The sequence below is a fragment of the Sphaerodactylus townsendi genome, linkage group LG04 (genome assembly GCF_021028975.2).
Source record: "Sphaerodactylus townsendi isolate TG3544 linkage group LG04, MPM_Stown_v2.3, whole genome shotgun sequence".
In the NCBI taxonomy this organism is placed as follows: Eukaryota; Metazoa; Chordata; class Lepidosauria; order Squamata; family Sphaerodactylidae; genus Sphaerodactylus; species Sphaerodactylus townsendi.
The window spans coordinates 148,494,722-148,507,026 of NC_059428.1; the positions used below are offsets into that span (position 1 = coordinate 148,494,722).

General features: G+C 48.9%; 1 protein-coding gene across 1 annotated transcript; it reads right to left on the reverse strand.

Annotated features, from left to right (window-relative positions):
* Positions 1-4,058: 4,058 nt before the first annotated feature.
* NPW (neuropeptide W) lies at positions 4,059-5,609 on the reverse strand. Its single transcript, XM_048493499.1, has 2 exons — positions 5,056-5,609; positions 4,059-4,429 (listed from the first exon to the last, which is right to left on the reverse strand). The coding sequence occupies exons 1-2, from the start codon at positions 5,571-5,573 to the stop codon at positions 4,408-4,410; spliced, it is 540 nt and encodes a 179-aa protein (XP_048349456.1). The 5' UTR covers positions 5,574-5,609; the 3' UTR covers positions 4,059-4,407.
* Positions 5,610-12,305: the final 6,696 nt, after the last annotated feature.

The window sequence follows — 12,305 nt, forward strand, 5'->3', positions numbered from 1 at the left end:
TGTAGTCCATAACATCTGGAGTGCCAAAGGTTCGCCACCACTGTAGCTATCACTACAGCAAAGGGAAGTCACATATGACTGTGAAAAGTATCTTTCCATGACAAGGGGAAAGTTCAGATTTTGCTCCTAGAGCACTGTTTCATATAAGAATCCAAGTATTTGGCAACTGCATCATTTGCGTCACTATTGGGGTTGTCCAACAGAAAGGAAACCTTTTGCAAGTCAGATGCATATTCTTTTTTGAGTAGCAGGGATGACAAATATTTATCTCTGGGTACAGCATAAAGTGGACAATAAAGTAAAATGTGGTCTATAGAATCTACACAATTCCCATTGCATATGCATAGCCTTTAGTGGTAAGGGGTTTTGATAAATCTCCCTGTTGGTGCAGCTGATGGAAGGGCACTACAACAGGCAGTCCAGCTTTTCATGGTGCTGTTTCATAATCTGCCCTGAATCTCTGCAAGAAAGGCAGGCTACAAAGGGAGCTGATAAAACAACACAGTCTACCCAAACTCTTCTCTTTTGTTTGACTTTTGTTTGTTTTTCAGCAACAATTCCTAGAGGTTTGCAGCAGTGTAACTGTTAGGACTGTTAGTTACGGCTTGCGTGCTGCTGTGCAGATTAAGATAGTAAATATTTTGGTTTTCTAAACCAAAGGGAAGGAGTTGTTGCTAGGGAAGAGCAAGGGCGCCATCAAGGGCTGGTTCCTGCAGTTGCAAACCAACATTAAATGCAGCCAGGAGAGAAGGGCCATTTCCACAAAGATCCCTGAAAACATTTGCAAAATGTTTTCTATCCCCCTCCCCTATTTGTCTGCACTCCCCCCGCCCTCAAAACGATTCCTGGCCAACATTTTGTGATCATTCCATTTTTTAAAAAATTATTCATGAAATTGATGCTATGTTGCTTCAAAGCCTCGTGCTGCAATTCTCATCTGTTGCGTGCACAAGAAATATGTGAAATTGCAGCCATGATGCCAAAGAAGAGCGGAAGAAGAAAGCCCTTCATGCTGGATATCTGCCATACGCTGAAGGGTTTTTTGGGGACGTAGAACACCCTCAAGCAGAAGCAGTCTATCCGAGCAGCAAGCTCTTGCAGGAGTCATCCACAATACGTCCACAAGGATCCCTAACTGGCGTTCCTGCTAAGTCGCAGGACAGGCTGGGGTACAGAGATGCCAGGGGAACGGATCTAGCTCAGCCGGATGTAAAAGAAGAGCCGGCTGCCTCCACTTTCTGAGCAAAGTCCTGAATTTCTCTCCCTGCAACTAACACGGCAAAGGGCCACCTCTCTACGTCACACCAGCCATTATTCCAATCAATTGTTTTAATCAGTTGTGTGGGTTAATCTGACGTTTGGTTTGTGCTTTGTGTTTTGGACGGGTCTATTGACTGCAAAGTTCTTGATTAAATTACCCCAATCATATTGGTTCTCGTCTATCCCTTCCACAGGGGCCTCTTCTACCCAGCCAGCCTTCCCCGATTGGATGGCTCCATTCCCCACAAACACACACAGACACACAGTCTTTGGAGAGGCAGGTTTAGTGGTATAAACAGGGCAAGTGGCTGTCGGGTGAAGGCTAATGGGTTTGCTGAAATTGGGTACCATCGAGACCGACTGTCAAGTGTCATTCGTTAATGGCAGACAGAAGCTTTGCAGATGAACCAGAGACCGAGGGGGGAGACTGCAGGAAAGAGCAGTAAGAGCTGGCAAATTGGGGGTGGGGGGTGGGGGAGAATAGAGCGGATGCTGACTTTTAATCTCATCTGTAACCATTCAGAAGTCCGGGTGCCTGGCCAGGCGGGCTGGGTCGCCCGACAAACAACATTCCCCCCCACAACGCGATTTGATTTCCGCCCATAACGCAGATCCATTTTAGTACATTTCCATCCTCTCCTCCTTCTGCACAGAATCTGTGGAGCAGCAGTGGCGTAGGAGGTTAAGAGCTCGTGTATCTAATCTGGAGGAACCGGGTTTGATTCCCAGCTCTGCCGCCTGAGCTGTGGAGGCTTATCTGGGGAATTCAGATTAGCCTGTACACTCCCACACACGCCAGCTGGGTGACCTTGGGCTAGTCACAGCTTCTCAGAGCTCTCTCAGCCCTACCCACCTCACAGGGTGTTTGTTGTGAGGGGGGAAGGGCAAGGAGATTGTCAGCCCCTTTGAGTCTCCTGCAGGAGAGAAAGGGGGGATATAAATCCAAACTCTTCTTTTTCTTCTTCTTCCTCTGTCTTATATTTACGACCCTGCGAGGTAGGCTAGGCCAAGGGCGGGAACAGTCGGTCCCAGTGCATTTCACAGCGAGAAGGGAAAAGGAACGAAGTGCGGAAAAGCATCACAGTCACGGCACTTACGGCTGAAGCGTCTGGGCTTTTTTAGTTCGTTTCACGAGAGATTGATGCTGGATGGTGAAAACAAAACTGGGAATAGAGAAACTTTCCTCCCCTCTTGGAACTTGGGGTCACCCTATAAAACTGCTTGGCAGGGGACTCAGCACAGACCACGCGTGGCCACTTCACCCAGTGGGCACCTGACTTGCGGAAGAAACTGCCACAAAGTATGTTTCTGCCCTTCTCCACCCCTCTTTCACACGGGCACCCCTCTATCCCTAGTGCTCTTGAACAGAGTGGGTTATCACGGGTATGCAGATAACACACAGTTGAAGATCTGAGAGCCAGCATGGTGTAGTGGTTAAGAGCAGGTGCACTCTAATCTGGAGAACCAGGTTTGATTTCCAACTCTACCTCCTGAGCTGTGGAGGATGGTGAATCAGATTAGCTTGTGCACTCCAACACATGCCAGATGGGTGACCTTGGGCTAGTCACAGCTCTTCGGAGCTCTCAGCCCCACACACCCTCACCTTTGGGGGGGGGCAGCAAACCATTTTTCCAACCCCAGCCAATTTATTTCCAACCTCAGAACTGAATGGCAGACGCCTTTATTTGCCCACCTCACAGAGCACGGCAGTGTTTGCTTCTTACGTTTGTGTGTTTTACGCATCCACCTCCCGCAAGCACCCGCCACGCTGAGAAACCGAGCCCAGATTCTTCCGCTTCCTCGATTCGGCGGTCCAAGCCTCCCGGCGTTGCGAGAGGAACAGTCTCTGTTTCGATCTGCGCCTTCGTCCCAAGCACCAACAAACTGGGTTTTGGCAGCTGAGCCAGGCCCAGAGGAGCCGTTACAGGCCCGTGTCTCGGCGGGTGGGAGACGCGTGCAGGTGGCAAACAGCCCTGGGCTGGGGCCCACCCTGCAGGAGGGAGCAAAACCACTCGTGCAGCTGAGACCTAGTCTAGAGGGAGCCATCAGATACATCTCCGGCCCAGATGCTGCTCTTAGCGACAGGTCTCTCTGGTTTCTGACGGGGGGGAGGAGAGTGCAGGCCAGGGGCAGCCGATTCCTGGCCATTCCGCAGGGTTTTCAAGGCAAGAGACATTCAGGTATAGTTTGCTGTTGCCTGCCTCTGCAAAACAGTGCCGAGCGATCCCGCTAAGCTTCTGAGATCTGACAAGGTCAGGTTGGCTCGGCCTGGCCAGGTCAAGGCAAGAAAAGTTCAGAAGTGGGTTTTCGTTGCCTTCCTCTGCACAGTGACCCCGGAATTCCTGCGTGGTCTCCCATCCAAGTAGAAGAATCAGAGAAGAAGAGTTTTGGATTTATATCCCCCCTTTCTCTTCTGTAAGGAGACTCAAAGGGGCTGACAATCTCCTTGCCCTTCCCTCCCCTCCCCACAGCAAACACCCTGTGAGGTGGGTGGGGCTGAGAGAGCTCTGAAGAACTGTCACCCAGCTGGCATGTGCTGGAGTGCACAAGCTAATCTGGTTCACCAGATAAGCCTCCACCGCTCAAGTGGCAGAGCGGGGGATCAAACCCGGTTCTCCAGATTAGAGTGCACCTGCTCTTAACCAAGACACCACGGAGGCTCCATGTATCTATCACGGCTCATCGTCCCCAACAGCCTCCCTCAACTTTATAATATTAGAAAACACAGCATCCCCTTGGTTTAAATCTTGTTTTTAATGAGTACAGCATCCCAGAAATGAAACAAAAAGGGCTCGGCGTCGTTATCGCACAGAAGCTGTTCTAGGATCAGGAGCGGCAAATGGTCATCGAGATGCCTCTTCCATGCTCCCCAACCCTAGCTGTGAACACGAACTTGTCTGGGAAACAAGAGGGATCCCGGGAGCCACCAGCCGGAGAAAGGGGATCAAAGAGCTGGGGGCCACGATCCTTCGATCAGAAGAGAACAGGCAGCCTGGAGTCACCTAAGGAAATTCTGTACAGTCACGACTTGGTGCAAAGAAGTGTTCTGAAATCTTTCCACTCCTGAGTACAAGAAACAACTTCTGCATCTCTTCGCTGGCACCCTGCAGTCAGTTCTGTTGGCCGGGCACCTCGTTCCATCAGAGGTCAGATCTCGGGCTTGAAAACCCTGTGGAGACGCAAAAGAAAAACCCGTGTCTCTTCAAAAGTCACTGTGAACATTTCCTGCCTTTTACCCACACGGGGATTTCTCCTTTTCGGGGTGTGCCGGGCTCCCTGCCCAAGTGCTTGACCCTGCTTTGAGATCTCAGGCCAAACTCACCTACCTTCGCTCCCCCCAAACCAGACTAGAAACTTTTACACAAGAACCCACCTTTGGGATTCCTCTTTAGCATGCTGGACTGCGGTGTGGGACAGAGACGGCCATGCTCTCTAGGATCTGACTCAATCTTAGGCACCCCAGGAAACTGATCTTCTGGCCAGGAGCTCTTTGGTCCCTTGGAGTCCCAGAAGGCTGAACAGTCACTGTGCCTGTCTTGTGCACTTTTAAAACATTTGCAGTGAGGTTTCCTGTTCTGCCTCTTGCGCTTGATGGCCTTTGAGCGCTACAGTTTGCTGTTTATTTCTCCCTCTGCGCCTCTCTGCCAACTGGGATTTCGCATCATGCATTTAACATAGAGACGGGGAAGAGGGAAAATGCTTCCGCTTTTATTAATCTGTGAAGTACCTTAAGACTCCCCCTTTTCTAAGCCCAGCTATCTCGGGGAAAGAGATCGCTGACTGTGTGCCATTTACCTGCTTTCCCGAGAAGTTCCTGGTTGTTCTTTCTTCTGTGCCACCCTCTCCGAGAGCCCTGGGAACAGGGTGGCTTTTTGCCGGGATGCCGGAGTTCTTCCTTGGTGCTGAAGGACACCCAGGAGGGTCCTGACGGCTCGGGTTCTCAGAGAGGCCTGCGGCAGGAAGGCTCTCTTGCCGGCTTTCCTCTTCTCAGGTGGCCCCTGGGACGCCAGGTGAGGTTGCTTCAGCGCAGTCCACGTTTCAGCCTCTGCTGGGTATTGCTGCAACCTCAGCCACGGAGCAGCCACCCTGTTGGTGGGCAGGTAGGGGCCCGCATCCGGGCTCTGCTCCAGCTCCTCCGCCAATGCCCGGCGCCACAGGTAAGGGGACCGTCCGACCCCCATCAGGAGCCCTGAAGCTCGCCCCACGGTGTGGTATCTCGGGCTGGCCACGTGCTTGTACCAAGCCCCCACGGGGCCGAGGACCAAGATCAAGCCCAGGAAGTGGAAGGACCTCCAAGGCCTTAAGATCATCATGGAAAGAAGGACAGCAGCAGCTCCTGCAGGCGCTCGAAGCCCAAGATCGAGAGGACGGGAGAAGACCCCCAAACAAACGCAAAAAGTCTGCAGCCAGGCGGCTCGGGAGACGGCAGAGGGGTCTCTCACTCTCTGCCTCGCTTCCCCATGTCTATATAAACACAGTGAGGGAGGAGCAGCAGCCCTCTTCTCTCTTGCCCCCCCCCCCCAGCTTTGTGGCTCCGCCTTTTTCCCAGCTGGGGTGTCAAGAGCTGAAATCACCAGCAAGCCAGCAAAGACTCACCCCTACCCCCCCCAACACAGGTCCCACCCACCCTACATAGTCATAGGCTAAATGTTTTGTGCATTCCCAGTGGCTTCGGGAGCTCCCTGGCATAGGCAGAGATTCCACAGTTGCAGTGCTTTCCTAGCAACATGTGCTGGGAAGAGATGCCCCTGTTGAATTTCTGCCTGTCGGCCAGCAAGGCTACACAAGCTTCCTTGGAAGACAGCGCAACACACAGCATTGAGTGTATTCACCTGAAAGGAATACAGGTGAATGTAAGATGTTCCCTCCCCGAATTTTACACCCAAAAAGATTTTTATTATTGGAGGTAGCTGTCACTTCTTTGCACATTTAAGAAAACCTCCTTCGCGGGGGGTAGCATATCTGAGGGACAAAAAACAATCTTGCAATTGAGAAAATGTAGTGCCTCACGGAACGGGCACTTAAAGATGACAACCTCCAGGACAGATGCAACCATCTGGGAGACTTTTTTTGTGAGCTCCAAAACCACTAAAGGGCATTTGAACTTGGGCAAGCAACAGGGGAGGTATTAAGGGGGTGGCAGGTTGCCAACTTCAGCACGGGAACTTCCTGTAGATTTGAGGGCCGGGTATAATGCCATAGAGTCGGTCCTCCAAAGCAGTCAAGTTCTCTACAGGAACTGACCTCTGTTGTCTGGAGACCCACCTGGATTTCGGGAGGTCTCCAGGACTCACCTGGAGGTTGGCAAGCCTATCAGAGCCACCCCGTGCAGTCAGAGCCTTTCTTGGAAAAGCAGCCTTCCCAAGAGGAGTGAGGCTCGCTGGCACCCCGGCCCATTCGTCAGGTGCCCCCCACGGAGAAGAGGAGGCACCCAAGGAGACAGCTCACCAAACGCGAGGATGACAATCGCCACCCCAGGGCGAGGGATCAGCCCCTACTCATGAGCGCAGAGGAACGGCAATGCCCGGCCTATAAAACAAGGGGAAGGCTGTGGGACTGTGACTCAGCCCCAGCCGGTTTTCATCTCCCATCGCGGTCCTGATGGAATCGGAAAGCACGGATAAATTGCAGTGATTCAAAGCCAGACGAGCCCCAAGTGAGATCTGGAGGGAGTTGGTTTTATGTGGCTGAAAGACTCCCTCCTCCCTTGTCTGTATGCAGAGAAATGATGTTAACAACTGCACAACGCGGAAGACTGCTCTGCCGGATTGTTCCCACGCTGCTTGTAATCAAACAGGGCCTATCCCCAATACTCCCCAATACTGCAAACTGAGAAATGTCAGACAGAGGTTGTGCTGTACTTTGAATTAGGATCAGACACAAATAGCACAAATCCAGATGCATGGCAGAAGTGGTGGAACCACAAGGCCCAAGAGGCATGCCCACGGATCCTCCACAGCCTCACAGAGAACGCTGCGTCACAACTCTTAGCCGCCCCGAGTCCTTCGGAAGAATTGGCGGGGTATCAATGCAATAAAAAAATAAAATTAAAGGATCTGTGGACTTCCCATCTTGGAACAACACTAAAGGTTATGCCGTCCCCCAAACAGCCACCACAGTTACCTGCAAAGCTGGGCTGGGTACAACTGCATCTTGTTGCAGTGAGTTCCACAAGTTAATCATGCATTGTGTGAAGACAGCCGTTCTTTTCTAGAACTGCCCGTCAGCCTTATCTGGTATTAGAAGAGACAAAAGTTTCTTCTTTCTGACCTCCTCGGAATTTTCCCTTCCAGGGCAAGAAATGAATAAAATAAATAAAGTAAGATGAATGAGGTGTAAGCTACTAGGAAAAGGTGTATGTATATGATAGGAAGGAAAGAATAAGTTGCAAACTGCAGGTTTAGAAGTCTAGGACATACAATAAGCACAAGATAAAACCAGGGAGGGGGGCCTTCACCTGATTTTCAGGAAGTCTTGGAAGACTTTTTTCATTTTGGACCGCATTTGACTAATTTTACTTTCTAATTTATTTCCGGTCCTCATTGAGCTTTGAGATTGCAGCCTTTATAAATAATAATTGTGATTTTGTTTACTTTGTAATGCTTTAATAAGTAAATAAGTCAAATTTAAACGTCATCATGTAAACGGATCATTTCCAAGAGCAAGGCAATTATCAGGCAACTTTTCCAAAGCTAGTTAAAACTCAGCACAGGCAAGGAAACCCAAATCTTTGTTGAGTCCTTGACACAACTTCCGGCAACCGCGACATCCTTTTTGAGATGGGCCAAGCAGAACTCTCCTGCTTTGAATCTCCAGTGAAAACCCAGTTTCACCATTGAAAGAATGTGGGAGAGGATAACTGGGTATTGATCGTTCAAAGGAAATTGATCTGTGAGATTCTCGGGCGGGCCTCTTTCAGAGTATAATCTCAGTCTTCACAGAAGGAAGATCCGTTTGTCATGAAGCATTAATTGTCTGCGAGATTCTTTGATGCCTAACGATCCACAGGCTAATGAGCCAATTATTGACGCAGCGAGTACGAGACAGACACCGTTGTCATAATAATGCTTGTGTGATTAAACACGATGGATGAGTCGGCGTTGGCTCACACAGTGACAACCTGGTGCTTCACTGTCCCCTGTTCATTAGGAAAGGGAAAACAAGTCAGCAAACCAAGGGAGCCACTCATTCTGGTGATCACGCCAGTGTGGGCAAAGAAAGGCCTGAGGGAATGCAAAGAGTGACTGCAGAAGAATCCTGTGAAACTCAAAAGCTTGCCTGCTCCCACACCAAACTGGGCGGTCAAAATATACATAACATAATCCAATGCACAGACTAAAGCATTTTGGGGCATCTGTAGCCTGCCACCCGCAATGTTTCTGCATCATTTCCCCCTTCCCTATCTTCTACCACCAGATGAACGGGCTGGACCTCCAGAGGAACGGGTTGGGTGATATGACAGCCACATCTGTTCCTCAAAAAGAGTGATCTACCTAGACGGCTTGAAGGTCCATCTCCTCCCCTACTGTCCAGATCCGCCTCACTAACCCTGTGTTTGGTTTCCTCACTTTCAGAGGTGACATTGGGTGGTTATTAGAAACAGGGCATTTTGGGTGGTAGCCCCTCACCTTTGGAACACTCTGTCCCTGAGAGTGGCCTAGCTTATACTTTACTTTCTTTTAGGTGCCAGGCCAAGATCTCTCTCTTTACTTTCTAGCTTTTCAATGATCTATTTTATTAGCAATTTCATCCTGTGTCTATGTCCCATGGCACATTTTAATGGCTTACTATTTTTATATTAATAATTTATTATTTTAATGGTCAGTTGCCTCTGAAGAGGGGAGGCACAGAACTCTAAATAAATAAAATATATTCAGAGCGCCGTCCCAGTGAACAATCTCACATATTTCAAACCCGTTAAAATTTCCAAAATAGTCTTTGGGGCAGCCCCACATGGAATGCAGAGCAGTAGTCTAGCCTCAGCGGTTCCAACAAGTGGAAAACTGTCCTCTTTTTACAGGACTGCATCATGACACAGTCCCATTGCTCAGAATTTTGGATTCTGTATTCACAAGTCACGGAAGATGTTTCATTGCTTGGCTGAATGAAAGAATATAAGCAAATCACTGGCGTAATGCCCATTGGGCAAGGTGGGCAGCTGCCCAGGGCATCACCTTGTGGGGGGCATCAAAATGCTGGGTTCGTTTTGGGGTTTTTTAGTGGTTTTCCATTTTTGGCCTGCAGGGGGCATGGTTTTTAGGCTAGCAGCACCAAAATTTCAGTGTATCATCAGGAGACTGTCCTTATTCTACCCCCCCAAGTTTGAGTGAGGGTTTGGGTTCAGGGGAGTCCAAAGTTATGGACTTCCAAAAGGGGTGCCCCTATACCCCATTGTTTCCAATGGGAGCTAATAGGAGATGGGGCTACAGTTTTGAGGGTCCATAACTTCGGCCCCCTAAACCACACTGCACCAATTAGTCTTTGCAGGGGAATTCAGTTAGGGGCAGTCTCCCTGAGTGAGACCCTGAAATTTTGAGTGCCAATACATCAAAAAAAATGCGCCCCTGCAGGACACATCCCAGAAATTTTGCCCAAGAATCTTTGTTTTGGGCCATTGAGTTTTCTGCATTGCTGTCAATGGGGGTTGCAGGCTGGGGGGGCACATTTTGAAGGCACAGTCTCAAAACTTTCAGGGTCTCATCAGGAGACTGCCCTAATGATTCCCCCCAAGTTTGGTGCAGTTTGGTTCAGGGGGGCCAAAGTTATGGACCCTCAAAACTGTAGCCCCCATCTCCTATTAGCTCCCATTGGAAACAATGGGGGATGGGGCACCTCCTTTGGGAGTCCATAACTTTGGACTCCTTGAACCAAACCTCACCAAACCTGGGGGGTAGCATAAGGACAGTCTCCCGATGATATGCTGAAATTTTGGTGCTGATATGTCTAAAAACTTCACCCCCTGCAGGCACCAATGTCCTGGTGCAAAACATTTTTTGGTCTTGGTGGAGTGGCCGCCCACGGTGTGTGGCGGGGGGCGGGGGCATCCAACTCAGGTTTTGCCCAGGGCTACAGTTTGCCCAGGGCTGCCTCGTTACGCCCCTGGAGCAAATGGTGTCTTTTTCTTGATCTCCTTGGCAAGCAAGACCCCTTTCATTGGCTTCCTGGATCCTCAGGGATCAAGCAGTTACAAGATAGCCTCCTCAGCACAGTCCCTCTCAATAAAGCCATTTCTGTTCAATCGCGCCGCTGTAAACAAACATCTAATCTTTCCTCCGCTTAAAAGACACAGACTGCTTTGTTTGAAACTCCATCATTCCCAAAGTGGATGTTTCAGTAACAGGCACTGCAGAATGATCAATCTCCCCAAATTACCCTGCTAAGATTGGATAAATGTCATATACTCAATAGTACAAGCTCACCAGCAACCACTTCCAAAGCAACAGCGCCCGATAATGCTGTGTTAAAAATACATGAACAGTGTCTGACGGCATAACAGCCCTGCGCAAACAGATTGCAAGCACACAACTACACAGGCAGTAGTTATACACATTTATTTTGAGAACTTCGTGCAACACAAGCAATGAAACAGTTGAATGCAAAGAAATCCATTTTTTTTTCTAATCATGGTTTGCCATTTGCCACAGCTAGAAATCAACCCTGGAAGATGAGCTGAAAGAATCCCTATTTTGGGGAGAGGAATACAAAATTTCAGGTTGGGGGTTTCCCACCGACTCTCCAGCCAAGTAAATCTGATCCAATCAAGTAAACTGATTCCTATGAACTGTGTACTGGTATGTAGTACCATTCCAGAATATTTTTCTATCTGTGGCCCCAAGGTGTGAAAGTTTCCAAGATCTTTAGCAGTTTACTGCTGAGGGGCAAAAGGCTCAGGGAAACATAGATGCAGCTTAGCAAAACAAAACAAAAAAATTGAATGCCTGTTGCTTTATTTTCACAGCGCACCGGCGTGCATTAAACATGCATAAGAGTTACTGATGACTGCATTCATCACACCTCTACATCCATCCAAATTTCTGTGCTTTTTTAGTAAAGGAATAAAAACACACGCATCTTACGGGTTATGAATGAAGAATGAATGAGTCAATCCCTGAAGAGATGCTCAAAGGGACCCTTTATGGCTTCCACAACACAATTAAGTCTGAACCTGGCATGAGTCACAACCGGTAATGAAAACATGCTGTACTACCAGGATGATCATAGTTTAGAGGGCTCTGGAGAGAAGGTAAGAAGGACTTTTAACTAGTGGTGACTTCCAGTCTCTCTGCAGATTTTTCAGCGCTCTCTGCCACACTGCCTTCTCAACCGTCTTCGGCAATCTCCTCAAAATGAATTTCTAGCATGCAATGAAGAAGAAACACGTCCAATAACTTGATCACTGCAACCACAAAGCACCTCACTCTAATCAGGGGTGCATCTGCTGCTCTGATCTAACAATCATTTGCACAACGGCTGCAGTTTAACCATTCTATCCCATCCTATACAATAGCTCAGCAGAGTTATATACTCTCTGAGGATTACTGTTGAGCCTCTGGATGAATAACTGTTCCTTGCTTTCCCTCTTTTTTCCAGTCAGAGAAGACTCACGCTGAACAGCCATTCATCGAGAAGTTGGGAGGCTCCCCAGAAGGGCAAATCTTTCCAGAGGCTAGAGCAAACTGCACCTCCCATTTTTAATTCACATTTTTTAAAAAGCTCCCCAGTCCAGGAACTAGTTGAGAAAAACCAGTGGATGAGTTGTAGCTGTTCAAAACCACTCTACTGTGACCATTCGTTACGGACACTGAGAGAAAACACTAGGAAGACATAGTTCGGCTCAAATTGCTTTGCTTGCGCAAGTGCGACAATGAACAATGCCACTTGTGTGCGTTTGTGTGAAAAGCTTAATTACGAAGGCATATTGACAACCATGCATCTGGCGGCCTGATCACTGCCTGTAGGATTTTTTGTGTAGTTCCGCAGACAAGTGACACTTCAGGCCAGCCATTAAAGTCAGCAGCTGCCATCTCATTTCGGGCTAATTGCGC